The sequence below is a fragment of the Aulostomus chinensis genome, chromosome 21 (assembly GCF_037954235.1).
Source record: "Aulostomus chinensis isolate RoL2024-O1b breed Wild chromosome 21, RoL_Achi_v1.0, whole genome shotgun sequence".
In the NCBI taxonomy this organism is placed as follows: domain Eukaryota; kingdom Metazoa; phylum Chordata; class Actinopteri; order Syngnathiformes; family Aulostomidae; genus Aulostomus; species Aulostomus chinensis.
The window spans coordinates 22,242,901-22,263,198 of NC_141340.1; the positions used below are offsets into that span (position 1 = coordinate 22,242,901).

At 43.0% G+C, this 20,298-nt stretch overlaps 1 protein-coding gene across 1 annotated transcript in view; it reads left to right on the plus strand.

Annotated features, from left to right (window-relative positions):
* vstm2a (V-set and transmembrane domain containing 2A) overlaps positions 1 to 20,298 on the plus strand; it is an 84,648-nt gene that overhangs the window by 59,752 nt on the left and 4,598 nt on the right. The window contains exon 4 of the mRNA XM_086191997.1: positions 675 to 1,011. Within this exon, the coding sequence (XP_086048123.1) occupies positions 675 to 1,011 (337 nt within the window). The remainder of the gene's footprint in view (positions 1 to 674; positions 1,012 to 20,298) is intronic.

Consider the following 20,298-nt stretch of genomic DNA (forward strand, 5'->3'; position numbering starts at 1 on the left):
AATGTCAAACTAGCTATATGAAAACTACTGTATGAAAAAGATCATTATTTATTTTCAAGTGGCAGATGCACTGTAACTGACATTGTAACCAAAGCAAAGGGGGAGTCAGTTGACATCATATTATGACTACGCCCGGACATGGAGGGAGTTGGGGTGGATGGGTGCAGAGAAAGCGCACATCAATACAAATGAAAGTGAGTGGTCCAAGTCTATAACTAGTCCAGGTCTCTAGGGACTATAATTGGTGGAAAACACAAGATATAAATATAAATGGATACATTTTGCATTAATTGCATATGATTGCATAAACTTCTAAAATGCTATGCTTTACAAAAGCTCTTATTCCGCCTGTCCAGCAGGAGTAATCGTCCCCAGTAACCGGACTGTTATAGAAGCCCGCTTCTAATGTGGCTTTTTTCTTTGTGTTGTATCTTTTAGATTTGCATTGTGCCTTTTTCTTAATTTTCTTTGAGGCTTTTTTATTTGCTTTTCGCCTTTTTAATTGGCATCATAGCCTTTTGTCTGTGTTGTGCTGTTTGCAGCTTTCCTGGCCACCATAGATGATTGAGCAAAACACCAGATTGCATGAAAAAAGTAGTACTCCTAAATATGAGGTAATATCAGACATGTATCCAATGTCATGACACTGTGGTCTCCTGTGATTACTCCTGCAGACAGTGAAGGTTCAGGGCAATGACATCTCCCATAAGCTACAGATCTCCAGAGTCAGCAAGAGTGATGAAGGGCTATACGAGTGCCGGGTGACGAGAGCTAACTATGGAGAGATTGTGGAGTATAAAGCCCAAGCCTGGCTGAAGGTCAACGCCACTGCCAGACCACGACGGCCACTGTCGCCTCCCAAAAAGAGTTCCCCACTGCACCTGACAGACAAGAAGCCGAGAAAGTCCAGCTCCCCTTTGGGCCAGGACAACATGAGCTCAGACCAGAGGGTGGACTCCACATCCACTTCTCACACGTCCTCCAACACAGCGAAACAGAACCCCAGCTCAGGTAAGACCCTGCGGGAGGGAGTTACATAAGAACATAAAAAAGGTAACCAAAAGCCTAAAAACAGCATAACTGTCCATACTTGCCCTCTGACTGTATGACAGAATGCATGAACACAGTTTGCTTACGTCTGACAGCTCCAGTGGACAGCTACAGTGGACAGAAGAGGTGCATCTCTATTCCAGTTAACGCGCGGTGTTTATAGATTCTCTCTTCTCTGGGATTCAAATCTTTCTGATAACGACCTGTTTCGATCTCTAGTTTAGGCTTGAGTCTGTTAATACGCAGGTAGGGGATGAATTCTAATCCGACGATGGATTTTGTTTTATTTTGCCAATATTCAGTGGATCTGGATTTGCTTGCCTTGTCAATAGTTTGGATGGGTTTTGGAGAGATGATGGATTTTTTCTCAGCTAGTTGAGTTCATTGAAGATTCTCAGAGGATGTGTCCTTGGGCAGATGGTGTTACTTCTGAAAGCGTTGTAATGGAAGGATTCAGGATCAGTTTGTGTTAAGTGAACCTGAGAGTGATCGCTCTTTCCCTGCTTCGCTCTGCTGCCCTGGTTTTCTTGACTTTTGAGAATTTCCTCATACAACTGTTGGTGAGATTTTCTAATGGGGACAGAGACCCAAAGTGTAAGCAACTATAGCAATGCCGTCTACTCCATACATAAGGAATGAGTTGACATTCATCAGTAAATAGGCCGTTGGGTGCAGTAGGTTCTCTCTGGGTGCTTTGGCTACATTCAGACCCAATCACAGGGGACCCAATCACACGCTGCTGGAGCCAATCACGTAATTAGGAGATTGGACCAACTGACATCGTAATTAGAACAGGGTTTACTACACAGCTTTGTAGCATTTTGCTGTTTCCTGAGCAATTGAGAGCACTGAAGAGAGACTGTCCACCTCTGCTTTCTTGTTCAACCCTGTTCAACCCTGCCCTGTACAAGTTCAGTCTGTGTGCAGTTGCATAGCATTTTATCTCTATCCAGGGGTTACAGTTCACAACATGCGTCACACCAATGGGACCAGCGTGACCCGCTCAAAGGGCCTGATGTCATCTTGAATAAGCCTTCCTCCCACAGACCCAAAAGCCACATGTTAATTGGCTCTAAATTGCCAGTAGGTGTGAATGTGTTGAGGAAGCGTGAATGATGATTGACAAGCGACGTCTCAGGGGTGTCCCCGAGACTGGCTCCAGCCTGATGACAAACGAAAACAAAACTGAATTGTTTCAGCCAAATTTGAACTAATTCAAAGATTCAAAGCGGTGTACTTGCTGTGCTGGTCGATGCACTGGTTATTAGGGTCAAGTTCTGGTATTCCACTGGTTCCTCCTACAGTGCAGTCTGAGCTGGACCTTCACTCATTTGGCTATTTAGAGGAACTATATACCTTTACATTGAACACTAATGTTCAAATCAGTAACACCATCACTAACATCAGGTATATTTGACCAGATATAATATTCCGATAAAATATCGTATTCATCAAAATACATTAAAGTACAACACTGTATGCCAAATTGAAGTACTCTTCTACAATCTCACAATATGCAATGTCACATAAAATGAAAAAAAGGTACCATGGAGGAGCTTAGAAAAAGGCTACAAAATTATCGAAAAACTAGGTAATCATTAGCAAGAATTAATAGTGGAGCTGGGAACTCGCCCATGAAAATCACATGGCAAGAATCGCATAGGTGAAACAAACGTCACAGACGTTAGTCTTCTCGGGTTAATAATGTAACCCTAGTCAGCTGATGAAACTGCTGCAACCTAGTTTCCTTCAGCTGGGGCTCACAGGAGGAAACAGGTTTTTATCTGTCCAGCAGATATTGAAGAAATTTCATTGGTGTTGCTTTTTTCTGTATTTGCCTCAGACAAATGCAGAGTGTTGCTGCTTGGCTGCTGAGTCAATTGATGAAACTTTCGTCTTTGTATTCTCTCTTCAGTGGCTACCCAAATTCATTTTTAAGACTTGTGTTAATGTTTAAGGCGCTACACGTTCAGGCTCCCAGCTTTATTTTTAGAAATGTTCATTACTCATGAGCAGCCATCCTCTGGCAGGGCCTCCTTGGGTGCTTCTTCAAGCTCACCTTATCAAAGAGGGTCCGCCACTACATGCTCCTCAGCTCCAGAGCTGCCCGCCTCAGGTGTCTGGCATCTGTCTAAATTATTTTTAGAGATTTGTTTAGTTTGAAAGTCACCCCTCTTAGTAATGCTCCTTATTTGCCCAATTATTAAAAACATACAGACAAATCAGAGACAGTGAGTGTGTTTACACGCTTACAATATAAATTGTTCACTTTGGTCCAGATCAGATGTGCATGATCATCAGTGCCGTGCACACTTCCCTGCTATGCTCAGAAGCAACAGTCCCGGACTTGTCCCCATATAGTCTCCGTAGCTGCAGGTTTTCACATCAATTTATGTGTGCGATGTTTTTGTCACTATGCCGTGGCAGTGATACATCAGACAGATGTGGGTAGTTGTGGACTTGGTTTGTTTACTTCTCCTCAAAACTTTCCACCATTGTTGTATTTGTCTACACCCTAATGTCCATCTGAGCAGGGCCGTGGTAGAACTGAGTATATTAATTTGAGAGGACTTGCACAGCCATCCTCCAAACAGGGCTAGCATAGGACACGTGAGACAGCCGTCGCGCACACTCAGACATGTCCCTAGAAGCACATCTTCAGGTGAAGCCTAATGCCCATTGGAGGCCAGCATGTTGAAGAGGAATAACATTTGAGTACACCATGTTTGACGCCTAGTACCCCGGGTCGAGTCAGCTAACTGGACCGTTAACATTAGCCACTCAGCTAACCAAGCTAACTGTCTGATAGCAGCTAAATATGTCAGAGGAACAGTGACGTTCTAAAATGAAATCCAAATGCCACTCACAGTTGAGGAAGATTAACAGGTGGACGTCCCAATCGTCTTGCTTAAAATGGGTTGTTATAGCTGACAGAAGCACACTTCATATTTGCCTCTTCAAGACAAAAAAAGTAAACACTGGTTTTACACTTTATGCTGTATATGGTTGGATTGGTAAATAATGTGGTTGAAAAGGTATTTATCAGACCACCTCGGCTTTAAAAAGGCCTCGGCTGGGATTATTTAGTCCCCAGTAAACAACAATCATGGTTCCACACCTGCACCCCCCCCCCCCCCAGCTACATCCAAGGGAAACACGTCAGAGTTCGATTCTTTAGACTAAACAAGGCAGCCTCAACTTGACCTAATATGACATTTACTGCAGTGTGTCTCTACCATGGGAGTTCCTCCTTGAGCTGTCAATCAGTTCATTCTAATACCCAGCCTGTAATTAAATTCTGGGGACAACAGTGTAATTGAAGGTAGTTTATGATGTGAACGTGGTTTAATGAGGTATGAGGTACGCGGACAGAACTCCGTGGCTGAGCTGAAAGGACAGCAAACCGCTGAGTATTTGAACACTTGAACAGATTTCACGATGGCCCCACAGCAACAAATCAACCTTGTATTTATTTGTTTTGACTCTCATGATTATATTGTAAAACTGCAATAACTTATAGTCCTACCTGAAGCAGACATCAACCTCGATTGTCTGTTAATCAGTCCAGAACATGAGGGGACCTGTGTGTGATCTGGTTAACGTGCGTTTCACAGGTGTGTGTGTGTGTGTGTGTGTGTGTGTGTGTGTGTGTGTGTGTGTGTGTGTGTGTGTGGATTGATACATTTGACAACATGGAGGCATACCAGTTCTGAGAGGCGTGCAAGTGCCAGATGCCAAAAACACTTTCTATGCAAATTGCCTGTAACGGTTCAGTCAGAAGGTTTTCACGACCGGAGCATTGCTGACATGACATTCCATTATGGCATTATTAGCAAATAAAGCTGCAATGACAATGACTCAAAGCAAGTTTCCTTATTGACCTCAACACTTTAATATGTTTGGACAAGGGAAGGGGGATATTTATCATCTGCAACTGCTGTTTTAAACAGCCAGAATGCAGTCCATGTTTTCTAATATTGCATCAGAATTCTTACTTCGGTTTTTGCTGGGAAAATAGATGCAGCAGAAATTCTAAAAAGGTAGCTCGCTGCGGTGCAGGTTGACCTCACCGGCAAGGGTAACGTCTCATAGGAAACACACAGGTTTTGTGAAGAAGAGAAGGTTTAACATTTGCTGCACTATCAGTGGCAACTGTGTGCCTACATGTACCGAAACATTCTGAACATTGAGCATAATCTAAATAACAAAATATTTCATTATACATGAGTTTCTTTTTGAATATTTCTGTTCCATCATAATCTGATAATTTTGAATTTCCCTTGAAGAAACTGACCTGAAAGTATCAACTTTGATCATTTTGAGCTAAGTTTTTATCGCTCGCTGTGCGCTAGACCATGTATCACACGTGTGGTGCAGAATACTGTGAAAACTCTTAACAACACATAATAGTATAACTGTGTATCCATGTCTACAGTGCAGGGGCAGGAAGGCTTAGGCTCCCTGCTTGAGCTGCTGCCTCCACCACCTCATTTGAGAAAATTCATTGAAAATGATTGAGGGGAATGTGACTGATTGTAATACTCCACATGTCTTAATTGTATTTTTACTTGGACCATATAATCATACAGGTCATTAGAAAATGCTGTTTACATGGCAGTCTTACTCACAGTAGGTCTACCACCTTAAAGCTACAGGGCAGGATATTACATCACAGGCTCCACTGCAGGTGAGTCTGTCGCTGCTGTTTCAACTGTAAAAATGATGGCTGTTGATCGTGATTTATATGATGTCATTTGGAAGGTTGTAACAGCTGCATGATTAAGTTATTTATTCAAATTCAAGCTAGCAGCAGGCTAACCAAAGTAGCCATCTGCTTCCTCTGCTATCACTCATCATTTATTCTGAAAGTCACAAAACACCCATGAAATAATGTTTCACACTCAGAATTAAAACCAATTTGGTCTGATAACATTTGGGAAATCTATGAGAACTTTACAATTTGTTTATTTATCCATATTCTAGTTAGCAGAATGCTAACAGGAATTAGAGAGCTCTGCTCGGTACCAAAAATTAAAAATAGCAAAAAAATTATTAAAAGTTCAGCTACAAAAAGCACTTTTCTTTTGTGTGTTTCCCTGCAGCTGAGCTAATTTACATATGTAGTCTGAGAATAATTTACTAAATATAAATATTGCATTGAAACAAAATGCTGCATTGCTGAAGATACTTTATGACAACAAAATATTGCTGTCATGGGTAAAATGGACCCACTGTGACTCTTGGTGTGTGACTTTTGGTGACTGACAGAGAACATTCATAGTTTGAAGCTCCAGATGAGATTGGTTATCAGGAGGGTAGGCAGTAGCCAGAAGCTCCGTCACCAGCCTAGTGTTACTCCTGAAAGCGGTGCCTTTCAGAGGCTTTCTTTGTTCGGTGTGCACCCATTTACCAATGTGACTGTGTACTCAGAAGGCTAATTTCTTAAATAAATGACTTTATAAAGAGATACTTAACTGTGTCATACATTACTATTTAAATAGAAGAGTGAAATGAACATCATTTCTGCATTCTCTGTAAAGAAAAATAGTTTTCTGATATCAGTGCACATTGACAACCATAGACATTGATGTGGTCGATATATCGGCTGACGGATGTGTCGGTGGAGCCCTACTTTGATGTGTACTTTGTGGCAAATTCACATTATTTTTTTCTGATTGTCAGACTATGGCTTAATTGTGGTATTCACCCTAAAGTAAAAATGTCAATCATTTCCCCACTGGCCAGACAGTTCAAACACAAAGTCAGCCCTGCTCTGGGCTCGCATCGCCCTCTGCACCCTGAAGCAAAACACAGAGAGATATTACTTGCCACTGAATAGAGGTAAAAAGTTGAATAATCCCCAGGGCTGCAGAGTCGGAGATTATGAAGCAGCCAAATTATGCTGACAACTATGTTGCAGTGAGTCCTCTGTGCTGTGTGTTTGACACTGATAAATGCTCTTCTGTGGCTGCTCAGGCAGCCTTAGCCACTCTCACTGAGCTGCAGAGAGGTGTTATGATTGAGGGCGACACGGTTCTATCATGGCCCTGCTCAGGTTTAAGGCAGATGAGCAAGAATAACTAAATGGGTTAAAATGACATCCAACCAGAAAGAGAGCAGCTATTTTACTTTTCTTTGCATTGCTGCATCTGTAAACAATTGGAGATGGTCTGTGTGCGTGTGTGTGTGTGTGTGTGTGTGTGTGTGTGTGTGTGTGTGTGTGTGTGTGTGTGTGTGTGTGTGTGGCTGGTGGAGAGGCTGCAGCAGCACAGTGGTTAGTTCACAGCTTCTCCCCACCAGTGTGTCAGCAGTTGTTAGATCACAACTTGGCCTCCATCGTTCCTGGCAGTGTTGTTCTCTCAATGCTCAAAGGTGACTGGAGTTTAATGTTAAAAAAAAAAAAGTCCCATATGCCAGACTTGCCCCCCCCCCCCCCCCCCAAAGGCCAGCCTGGTTCCCGCTTGAAAGAAAAACAAATATGGACTCAGCTTGATTGCATAAGCATTCATCCAAACAAAAAAAAATCACTGACCTTGTTTTAAAGAACCATGTTTTTTTTTTACACTGCACTCTAAGGAAAGAACACCAGTGAGTCATCCCTCCAGTAGGTGGTTAAAAACAGAAAGACCGCTGCTCATATTTCTCAAGCAGTCACGCAGTGTCAATGTGTCATTTCAATTATCTGGGAATGCTTCCATGGGTCCATTCTTACTCACTCCGTCATCTATTGTGTTCATTTAAATCTGGTTGACGTCTGTGAGTGCACAGCAGGGACAAAGACCCAGATCTGAGCACCAATGAAGTCTGGCAGCGGATGAGGAAGAGCTCTTCATGCCACATCGGACTCAAGGAGACAGGAAGCGGCCAACAGCAGCTGTAAACACAATACATTCACTCTGGCATTTCATGTCGGTTCATGATTATGTTATTTAACATTTATCAGTCTAAAAAACACGCCCCCTACTGTTAAATACTCCACCTGATCCTTTGCCGTTTTAGCTTGTTTCTGCTAGAATAAAGACTCAGAGGTCCTGTGTTAGCTCCTGTGTTATCAGTACTTCATCACTGCTTCTTCAGTGGTCTGTCAAACAAAACGTCTGTCAAAACAACTCTTAAGTCCTCTTTCAGGCTGTGACTGAAACATTTTTAGGTCCTTAATAGTGCTAATGCTCATGTTCATATTCATTTTAACACCCGCAGTTAATATCTAAATTTTGATTTTAATGTAACTCAGAATAATCATATGATCATTTGACCTACAGCTGGATCCCAGACGTCTGCGTGAAGGCATGAGGCAGCACAGGGGATCGTTCCTCCCCACTATTTGATTTTCTGATGTCTCCTCCAACACTCATTAACACTAACAAGCAAAGCGTCATCAATCAATGAAATATTGAAACGTCAGCTCTGCCTTTGATTGACTGTGTAGCCGTGCTTTCATTCCAGAACGCATGATTCTGAGCTTTTGTTTCACTTCTCAGTCTGGCAAACAAAATTGGTTCAGTTGAACCTGTGAAGGTTTCAGTCACCAGGTTGGAGAGGTTTCTCCTATCAGAGGGCTTACGTCATGAGTCAAGGGCTGAGGCTTTCACACACACAGTCAAATTGCAATCGAGACCATTGTCAGTCATTGCATTCTTCAAAGCCTGACTGTCTGAACGCTCTGATCTGAGTCGTCCGATTCTTTAATCTCACTTCTGTAGTCATTTTTGTGTTCAGATCTGGAATGTTCTACTCTTGATTAGTGACTGATGGCGAGTGTCTCTGGTAAAATACTCCAACATTCAATCACAGCGGAGCAGAAAGTTCAGGAGAGGAATCACTCTCACCAGGATGGAGCCTCACACGTCGGAATTCAACTCTTCACACACGCAACAGGTGACAGCGCCGAGCTCTCACTGCCGGCTGACTTATGAACCAGAGCGATGAACACAACACGCATCTTACTGTTACATGCATCTGTTTTTGTTACGGGTCCTGTTGCTGGGGACCACGGTAACAAAAGTGGTTTCTGTGAAAGCAGGCAAAGAACGGAGAAGTGTTTCGCTCCAGCGTGTGTCTCGGTCTGATTTATTTCCACAAAATCAAAGCTATGTGAACACTTGGCATCCTCAACTTTACCTGACACTTTCATACATTAGGGCATGTCAAATTTTGATCAAAATTGGAAAAAATCAGAAATTGAAAGGGCCTTAGTGAACAAATAGTGTATTTTGAGGTGCTAAACACGAACATGGCCTCATGCTGAAAACACTGGGAGTTCTGCAATTTTGAAATAGAGGTTCATTACAACTGATGGTACCAGTTCTTTTCAGGACTTATCAGTAGTTGATATTGAGTGTATAAACTGCATGTTGATTGCGTGCTAGCTCTTACAATACATACAAAATGAGTAGGAAATCACACAAAACCAGGAGTGCATCAAGTTGCCAGCAGAGTCATCTGGTAGGAGCAGTTAAGAGCTTCCCCCAGCAAAGTTTCCCACAGGCAGGGATCTCCTCAGGTATGGCCTACTGAGGTGAGAGACAAGCCAATCTGACTGCAGGAACTATCCTGTCTCCCAATTCATCAACACGGAAGTGGTTCCTGCACTTCTGTCTCAGTGGACAAAGGCAAACAGCCTCTTCATAGAGCCTGTTGTCAACAGCGAAGTCCGCATACAGGCCAAAGTCAAAGCAACAGCAGTAGCCAGAGGCAAGACAAAACTGGAAAAAAGGAACAGGTTCATTGGTAAACTGGAGAAGCTGCTGGACATCCTCACCTGACAGTGTCCAATCAAAACCTGCATTGAACCTGACTGCAGTTCTGAGTGTCCACAGAAAGCCCACATCAACTGCAGGTGTCCTCGGGTAGAGAAAATACCAGTCCAGATTTGGTCTTCATCAAAGGACAGCAGGAGAAGACTGGCAGTATTGGACCTCACCAGATGAGCGTTGCAGACTATCCAGAAACCAGGAGGCAGGTAAGGTTGGTAACAAACAGAGAGCAGAAGAAGAAGGCCACCGAGAAGAGACGAACCAGGACAGAGGAGAGACAGAAGGAAGTTGTGGAACTCATGGAGGTAGACAGTGATGAGGACCTGGCCAGCCCAGAGTGTGCCATCCAAGAAGAGCCGGTGCCATCCTGCTGTACTGCTGAACCACCCTATCCGAAGAGAACAAAATACAACACAGCAGACATCACCAACATTGCCCTAGCCAGTCTGAGACATTGCCATGGATTGATGCAGGTATCATCACAGAGGATGACCCTACCCTGGTGATAGACCATAACAAGGTCAGAAGGGCACAGGAGCAACTAACAGCAGACCTGATGGGTAAGTTTGAGGCAGAAGTCCAGGAGACAGGGCTGACCTGTATCTTCTTTGATGGAAGGAAGGATGACACCAAGGTGATGATGGAAGTGGAAGGCAGTCAGGGAAACCTCCCTGGTCTCATTAAGGAGGAGCACTACACTGTCTGCAGTGAACCTGGAGGAAAATACCTTTGGCACTTCACCCCAGAAGAGGCCACAGAGGACAGGAGCCATGCAGAAGTGATTGCAGACCACCTTGTCACCTGGTTGAAAGAAAGAGGTTGTGACCAGACTCTGATGGCCATTGGAGGAGACAGTACCAATGTCAACACTGGCTGGGAAGGTGGTGTGATGCACTATGTTGAGGTGAATCTGAACAGGAAGCCGGTGTGGATTGTCTGACGCACTGGTGAGCTTGGCCTCAGACACCTAGTTCAAGCCCTTGATGGTAAAACTCTCAGTCACAACAAATGGTCTGGACCACTTGGGCACATGTTGGACAGTGCCATCAAGCTCCCCATCAACCCAAGCTTCAAGATGATCACTGTTGGTCCTCCACTCCCTCAGCTCAGCCAAGATGTCATCAGGGACTTAAGCACAGACCAGTCCTACGCCTATAGAATCAATACATCTATCAGATTGGGTGTTCTACCCACTGACCTTGCTCTCCTGGAGATTGGGCCTGTATGTCACAGTAGATGGCTCACTACAGCTCTCAGGTTCTGTCGCATTTGGGTTTCAAAGCACGGGCTCAAAAACCTGGAGACAGGTTTACAGTACATACCCAACTGGTTCAACATCAAGATCAACTCTATTGATGGACCAAAACATCTCTTGTACCAGTTGCAACTTCTCAAGAGCCAGAAGAAGGAGGTGGTAGACCTTGTCATGCCAACAGTGAGGAGATCAGCCTGGTATGCACACAGTAAGGCTGCACTTCAGACAATACTCTGTAGCCCAAATCAGTCTGAGAGGAGGAAGGCAGTTAGCAAGATTCTAGAGATCAGAGGCAAAGGTGATTAACGCAGACAGCTTGGGGACAACAGTTTGAGACTTAGGAAGACTCCAGTCACCAATCCAGCCACATCCACTCTGTGGGAACTCATCACCTGGGACTCTGACACCAGGGAGCCTCCACTGACCTGCCAGCTGACATCTACTGCTATCAAGAAGTTTGTGAACCAGCCCATGGAAGTCCCAGCATGGCCATCTCATACACAGTCAGTTGAGAGGTGCATCAAGATGACCACAGAGGCAGCACTCATGTCTACTCCTATGAGAGAAGGATGGCATAGATCATCATCATCATCATATGTCTTTACACAATTACATTCAATAAAGAAGATCAGTAATTGCTAAATTACACATTTGTCACATTCAGTCACTCACTGACAGAAATCACTATTCACAGTGTAGTAATAAAATCCAACATATTGGACAGTTCACAACTGTCTGTGACCAACACAGAATTACACAAAAATGCTGGTGCTGCAAGGACTCTGGCAGACGGCACTGGAAACTCACATTTTATTTAAATACACTCAACAAGAAAAACAGCAAAAAAAAACCTCTCTCTTCTATGAGAATTCCTGACTCTCGCTAATGAACATCAACTCCCTTGAACTTCGCCCATCATGGCGGCCGTGCAAGAAGTTTCGCCCGTCGCTAACATGTTTTAACCGATAAGTAACTCGGCCGTCCTGTCATCACTCTCGTGCACACGTTCAGGTTAAAAAACAGGTAACAACATGAAACAATCCTTTTCGGCTGACACCAATTTTACTAACCTGTGAAAGCAGGCAAAGAACGTATAAGTAAAGACACACAGCGTTTGTGTTTCGCTCTGAAATGCATCTGATGGATCGGCGAAGGGTGAGCCTCTTTACTGCATCCCCCCGGAGCGAACGCAAACATTTCACCGCACTGCTTTTCCAAAAACTAAAATATATTGTGTATATATTTTTTCTCTTTTGAATAAAATAAACCTACAAATTCCTGGAAACGACCCACAAGCACATGGCCCAAAAATGAAACAAAAATCAGTACATTAAATAATATTATTGTGGCCATTCCCCCCCTCAGGGATGCCACATTTTAACTCCTCCCTAAATACGACTAAATACTAGTTTAATCCTGCAAGAATTTTATTGTGATGAACTCAGTTTCTATTTAAATTTGAGGCTCCAATCCCAAATCAGACATTGAGCTGCTCACCAAATACTTATTTCTTGACCGAGTGCCCTAACAGGGATTTTTAAAGATTTGCGTGTCTTATCCTGCACGATCCTTTATGTTACTATGTACAGGTGTTAGTCACCACGCAGATTTTGAAGAAGGACTAGGACTGATGATTTAGGATTAAAGATCAAAGACTACAGCCTGGCTGCTAACTGCTCCTCTCCTCGATGCTGCTGCTAAATTACAGCAATTTATAAGTAGCACACATAAACTACTATGGCGCAACAATCATGACCATGTGAACTGTGAAGTTGGACACTCACAATTGCAGGGCAGTATCCACCAAACGATAATCAAAGTATTTCTTATTCCTCACTTTCGCCAAGGCAAGGCATATCTTCTATTTGCAGCCACTGATGTATTTGCTTGATATGCTCCCTTCAGGCACTTTCTTTCTCAAACATAATCTCTCCTTTGACAATTACAAAGATGTCACTGAAATAAACCATAATCCATTAAATCCAGCAGATTCCAACTCCACCACATTCATTTTTAATTGTCTACTGGATGTGAAAAATGTCTGCTACTGGATGACAACAACGCAGGAGAGATGGTTTTTGATCTCCCCAGGACCTCAGGGAACCGAGCCGGCCTCTGGAGGCCGCCTGCCCAAACCAGGAATCTCTTGTCATCCTTCACTCAGACAAGCAGACAGAGGTGAAATGTTGCTCTAGTCAACTGAGGAACATTGATAAACTAATGCCCGTCTTCTCTTGTAATGATATGAGCAGTGCTACAACTGCATTAATCTCCTCAAGGCTGGATTACTGCTCCACTCATCGTAGCTGGGTGTTGGCCAGCGCTCTTTGTCTCGCTTGCAGCTGCTGCAGGATGATTCGGTGAGACTGAAGACAGCATTAAACTAGTGCTACCATCTCTGCACTACAAATGCTGGATTCACCGCTGTTTTCCAAGCAGTACACAAACTGGCACGCCTGTACATTTCAAAAATTCTCTGCCCCTAATCTGTCTCGAGGCCACGCAGATCCATTTGTTTTAACTGGTCCACGTAGGCTAGCGAGTGGGGAGATCTGCAGAGGAGCTTTAGAGCTGCCCTCCACTTTTGGTCAGATGCCCCCCCCCCTTGCTTAGTTTTTTTTTATCATGATTTTTAATTCATTTTAAAATTATATTGTGTTTTCTATTGTATTCTATTGGCCTGCGCAATTTGATTGCTGGTCTAGTTGAGGTTTCTGTATTTTACTCTTTATGATGCTTTGCTTTGTTTCTCAATGTGATATGGTGTTGTCATAATCAAACAAACAACAAAGAATAAAAATAACTTTTTTTAACATCATTAGAATTATTTTGACAATAAAGCGGTGATAATCGTTTAATTACCAAGTCATAACTAAGTAATATTTTGTCTTAAGTATCTGGGAAACTGCAGCTAATGGATCCTCAAAGGTAAACAGGTAGTACAGGCATGACTCTATGAAGAAAGTGGAAAATACTTGTCATACTCGTGTGTGAGCCCTTCAAATCATTGGATATCCACCACCTGAAATTAATGACTTTGGTTCAGCACCACAATGTGAAACATCGGGAGGGCACAAGAAAAAATATATCTGGGAATGTTACACAAAATCTCTCCATAATTGGGGTATTAAGGGGTGTAAAAAAAAGGTTAATAATGTGAAAACACATTCAGAGATAGAAATGAGATTCAATTAATGAGATAATACAAATGATGTTTTCACAATATACTGTTTTGAGATAAAATTGGTATTTACCATATTATAATAGTGACATTTTTTCCTTTCAAAACTTCTTTACATCAAGGAGACACTATAAAAAAATAATGTTTAACGCTGAGACTTGCAAACTCATTTTTGTTTTTTTGAATTTGATTGTAATACTTGATTAGACCAAACACAGTCAGACTCACAAAGGAATCGATGAGAAGGATGACTGAGAATATATACGTAGGGATCAATCTGGCCAGACAAAGAGCTTTGAATCCGACTCACTCGTGCCTGTGAAAACTTACAGACAAGGACAATGTATAAATGTTTTATCTAAGGTTCACAGACAGCTAAAATCAGATCAGCGTACTTTGAAAGCTAAGTTGTGTATAAGTGTTGACAAATGCTGAGTCATTCACAGAATCAGAGTTTTAGTTTGAACCCTTGGTGGGCCTTCACATCACTACGGTTTTATCTTGATATGTGAGCTGTAACTTGAAAGATTGCTGCTGGTTTGGAGCTTTTTTATAGCCCTGAAGATTATTACTCTCAGCCTCAGCCACAATCCTGACAAGTCAATGCTGCTGCTAATGGCATTCTAAGAGGTCAGACTAGAACATTCAGTCGGCGCTCAGGTAGCCAGACAACCAGAGAGCGCATCTGCCATCGAAAAAACAAGACCGCAATTTCTTCAGCCCAGCCGCCAGGCATGAGAGTCAAAGAGGCAGTCAGCGAGCCCGTCAGGCAGCCAGGGATCAGCATGAACGGGTCAAACTGGCACTAAGCCACTCTGAGCTCCCCGTGGAGGTGCTGTGGTGATTCACCTCCCCGCCTCGCTGAGCCTGACTGCCTCCCTGGCCTGAAATTGATATTCAACATCACCATTTCACTGAGCCAAAACATTTTGGCAAAATATACAGAGTTGTGTTAGGTTAAGTAGGACAAAATGGAGAGTATTCAGCAGCAGCCTATTCCACCATCGCGCAGACAGCTTGAACATTTCTCCTGCACAGACAGACAGATACGCTGTTGTTTTACCTACAGATAATTGTTCCGTCCATCAGACTGTGGATGAAAGCCAGGGGAGTACACAGAGGAAATGCCACTCATTCCTTGTACATTCAAGTTGGATTATTTTCCCGATTTGTTTTTTCTTTGCTCGGCAATTTTGCAGTGTTCAAAAACATCAATTCACAAATGTTTTTTTTATCTTTGTTGTTTTCTCAAAGTAGCACAGGGACACAGAAGGTACCTTTACCTTTGGTATTCTTTCTGGCAACGGAAGCTGTGGAGTGAAAAAAGCTCTTGCACAAATACAAAAAAATATACAGAAAAAAAACCACTTCATGCATAGAGTTTCCAAGTGCATGCAGATGGCTTGTACGTTCTTTTCACTCGCAGCTATAGACTCAAACAAATGGAAACAATCTGACATCAGACACACACTAATTGGTAGCGAGGCAAGACTCAATACATGTCGGCATTATTAAAAGATTCACAGCCATTAAATGAAAGGTTTTTTTTTTAATAAAATTCCATCAGTAATGGAGGTTTGAGTGATGGAGGTTTGAGTGATCCCAGGAATATAAGTGCTTCCTTTCTCTCTAAATACTGAACATTTATTTTGCTACTGGGTTTTAGTTCTCATTGAGATCATCAGTACTTCCCAACCTGTGAGTGGAGGTCACAAATTAAATCCCAGGGACACGTCAGATGACTAATCAGGTCAGGCAGAAGAAGAGGGGAAACATTTTCCCTGTGAAATGCTGGAGAGTGAAACCTCATTAGCGTCAAAAGCTTATTGGAATGAAAGAATATGAAATGGTTGGGAACCAGTGGTTTGGATAATCAGGCTAAACTCCTGGCTTGTTTCCAGCCTGTCTGATTGCTTGAGTGCCTTCGTTTCTCGCCCTGTCAGACACCATTCCAACTAAGTTGCTTTGTTGTTCCCACATCTCAGCAATTATTTTGGTTTGGCTTCATCTATGAAATGTGAATCTATAAAACAGTAGAATAAGTTCTTTTGTCTCCCTGGTGTTTTCACAGCCCACCAATTTTTATCAAGATGGAGAGAGGCGTTCAGCGTCGGACCAAAATAGTGTTTGAAATATGTCTCAGGACAGAAGCCAATGTTTTTATAGAATCAGTCAAATAAACCTGACAAGAAGCAATAGAAAATACTTCTGGTGCACGTTTTAAACGATAAAAAGTAAACCTCTGCTCTATTAATTACACTGATTCATTCATGCCATGACATCAAAATACTCTTTACCTATGATAATATGACTTGAAAATACCTGAAGGTGCTGTTTGAAAATATTCATGGAAAACCAGCCAATCAATATTTGACAGAAAAAGAAACTAATGAAAAATCAGAATGAGAGAGAGAGGGAGAAGGTAAAAGAGAAAGAGCAAGACAGAGACAGACAGAGAGAGATTAATGATGCATTCATCTGCAGGGATGTTTAAAATGGCACCATTTATACTTGGTACATATTTTATTTAGTTGAAATAAATATAACTAATGTAACTACCTTCTTCACCCTGCGACGGAGTAGCGACCCGTCCAGGGTAAACCCTGCTTCTTGCCCAATGTCCACCACCCCCCCGACCCCCGCGACCCTTAGCACTTAAGTGGTATAGAAAATGGATGGATGGATGGATGGATGGAATTACCTTCTTCAATTCAACATTTTTTTTAAATGACACACAAGCAAAATTTTACATTCAAATCCTAAAAATCTCAAACATTATCAAGTCAAATTGTCATTGTGTTTTCTGCACTGGTCCAAATCGATTATATTTACAATTTTAGCATTGGTGAAATATTTTTGGCTGGCATCATATCAGAATCCTAATTTGTGCCAACACTAGTGAGGAATCTGATCACCTCTCCATGACCTGTCTGGAAATACCCTTTTGTCCCTGCCAATGATGAAGCCTTCAAAAGTCATCAGCATCAAGGAGCTACAGTTTGATCCAGATTCCACCAAAAGTGAACGGCGTGTTGCTTGTAATAATACTGGTATTATCATGCCATCCAGTTTCATCCACATTCCTCCAGTGGTTTCGGGGGATATCCTGCTAACAGTAGGCTGGCACGCACACAGCCTTCCAGACTCAGGGCTCCATCTTACGCCTGGTGCCCAGCAGTGCAGGCAGTTGAAACAGCACCAGCACCACCGGGCACTCACCGATTTGTTGCAACATTCCTGCATATCATGAAGGCAGAAACATTTGTAACATTGACCAACACAGAGCAGGTCTGATGTCGGCGCTGCAGCGTTTTTCCTGCTATTTGAAGGATGCAGTCTTCAGACAGTACATGGATACACGTATGCGTGGCTGGCTGCTCTCATGCTCGTAACATGAAAAAACATGAAAACATGAAAAAGACCACAAACATGTGAGCATCACATCTGCTTCACCTCAGAGTTTAGGTGACTCCTGCTTCCTTTCTTCCCTGTTTATTGATGCAATGTTTTATAGATGCTGCTGCAGTGACAAACATCGTAGCGCCCGTAACCAGCACAAATTCAAAATGTAGTTCTAAGCTGGACAGGACAGAGGTGCCGTGAGTGGAGAGGAAAATCACCAGCAGAGGAAGACTTTAACTCTGAGTTTATGTCTTAAGACAGACAAGCGGAAGACAAGTTGTTTTTTAAAGGATAGCGCGAAACTCAAACTGAGCTCCAGGCTCACCTGACCTACCGACACTCTGCTTGGTTCCATTCATGTTAAGCCCACAACACAAACAACTGATTCAGAGACCAGCCGGCCAGAGGGCCTTGAACCAAACTTTGCATCCAGAATATTTGTTATTGATGGATTTAACTATATTAGCAGCACCCAGTGTCACTTATGCCATTACGCCAAGAATCAGGCAAGTGCAATCTTTGCATTACCCATCTTAGCTCTGAGTGTTTTAAGATTCAGGTTTACTGCACTGTTACACCTCCATGTAAAATAAATACAATATTATAATGAAAAATAATGTGATCAAATATTGCCAAAATGGAGGAAAAACAAAATGATAAAACCATGCAACTCCTCCTGAAATGAATAACAAACATCTGCTCTAACAGACTCAAGGTTGTGGATGATTGTACATTTTCACATCTACTTCACTGAAAATATGTTGCCAGTTTACTTTGTCCGCATGCCATTGAGCTCAGCCAGACGGCACCCAATCGCACAATGTAGTGAGTTCAAGGGATCCCGTTTTGAATTGGATCACACTGAACTTTTGCATGTCTCATAGTGACATATATCCAGTCTGATAAAATCATACTAATGTGGACTCGTCTTCCATGTTCTCCTGCATGCAGACAAAGTGAAAAATGACAATGAACACAGCAAGTGAAACAATAAAAACACCTCAACATCAAATCAATAATAGATGAATAACTTCTGTATCTGTTTGCTGTGCCCTGATGACCGTAATGTCAGGAGCTCATATCGTACGAGGTTACGCACTTAAACTCTATCTTGAAGATGGCAGATGTAAGAGTAAAGAAAGTGTCATGTGTTTGGTTAAAGGTGTCGTCTGCATTAACTCACAGTGTAGGACAAATTTGTCAATTACTCCATTTTGGAGTAAAGAAGAGAAATCCCTGTCTGTCTGAGTCATGATTATTGTTCCAGTGTCAGAGCCTCCCTGACCTAACGGCGCCCACCATCAGCCCTTACAGTGGGGGCCAGTTTGGAGTCAATACCTGATCTTGACCCTCTTCTTGAGGTCACTAGCCAGAGTGCCACCCGAACTGGTTCCAGGAGCACCAGCACTTTGCTGGTATACAACCAACAACCATTCAGTCAGTTGGAACAATCATCATTATTCTAATAAAAATACACTTCATAACTTGAATCATATAATATTCAGGGTTTTCTGCTGTGTCAAAGTAATCCGGGGATGCTTCTGGAATTTAGCGCCCAGGCTGCAGCGGTCTAGTGTCTTGCCTCCAATGTGGCATCTGCAGGTCTGGTTTGCTGTGTTACCTCCGGCTTGGCTGGGAGTCGGTTCAGACACTGTTGGCTGTGTCCCGGGGTGGGGAGCTTGATGGGGGTCTGTGCCTTGGTTGCTGCAGGAGCACCTCCTCAGTTTGGCTACATTTCATTTTCACTCAGGTGAAAAAATGTTGCCATCGACTCCAGATGAGACTGAGGAAGCACACACTCCCCAGGGTGAATTGAGGGCGGAGAGAGGCCTGAGCTTGCTGGGGAGAAATTAGCGCTTATAACTGGGACGGAAACTGGGGAAAAGCGCAAAAAGAATAAGGCTTACTTTTGACAACCTCCATTTAGAAAAATGCAAATGGCTGGAGGAGAGAACCAGAGCTCAGTTGAGGGTTTCCTGTTGTCACCTGTATTGTGGTGTTAGCAAGTTTGAATCCATCTGATTAGCTCCGCATGCAGATGCTAGATTTAATTTAGAATACCAGGACAAAGCTTCTATTCGATTTTTGACTCAGTGACTATACATTACTGAAACAGCACAGATGTTTGGAATGGGATCGACCAGCTATGCCAGGGACTTGGAAGCCTTAAGAAAGCCCACATGGTGTTGCTGGGGTCCATCCACAAAAACAGACTGACACATCCAGCATCCAGAGACTGTGACACTTAATTGTGTGCCACTGAATTGTACTTTAATGTGCAGTAAAATGCTCACCAGCCCTGAATGAGTGCTCGCTCTCCTTGTACATTTTCCTGTACTGTCTCTCTACATCTGTGTCCTGCGCCGAATCCTAGCTGGAGGCTGATTAATTATTCTCTGTGTGAAGGATGTTTTGGCCCAGAGTGATTGCTGCTCCTCTGTGGCGCTCCCGTTCTCTAGATCACCTGGAGCCAAATGAGATGTGGTGCTGGGGAATAAGGGTCAAAGCCTTCCATTTCTGCCCACCCCCCCCAACACATCCACCCACACACACACATTTCCTTCATCCCACAATCTCTCCCAGCCCAGACTAAACAGAGTCAGGCTCCAGGAACAAAGCATCCCCTGGACGATTTCTCTCTTACAACCATCGCC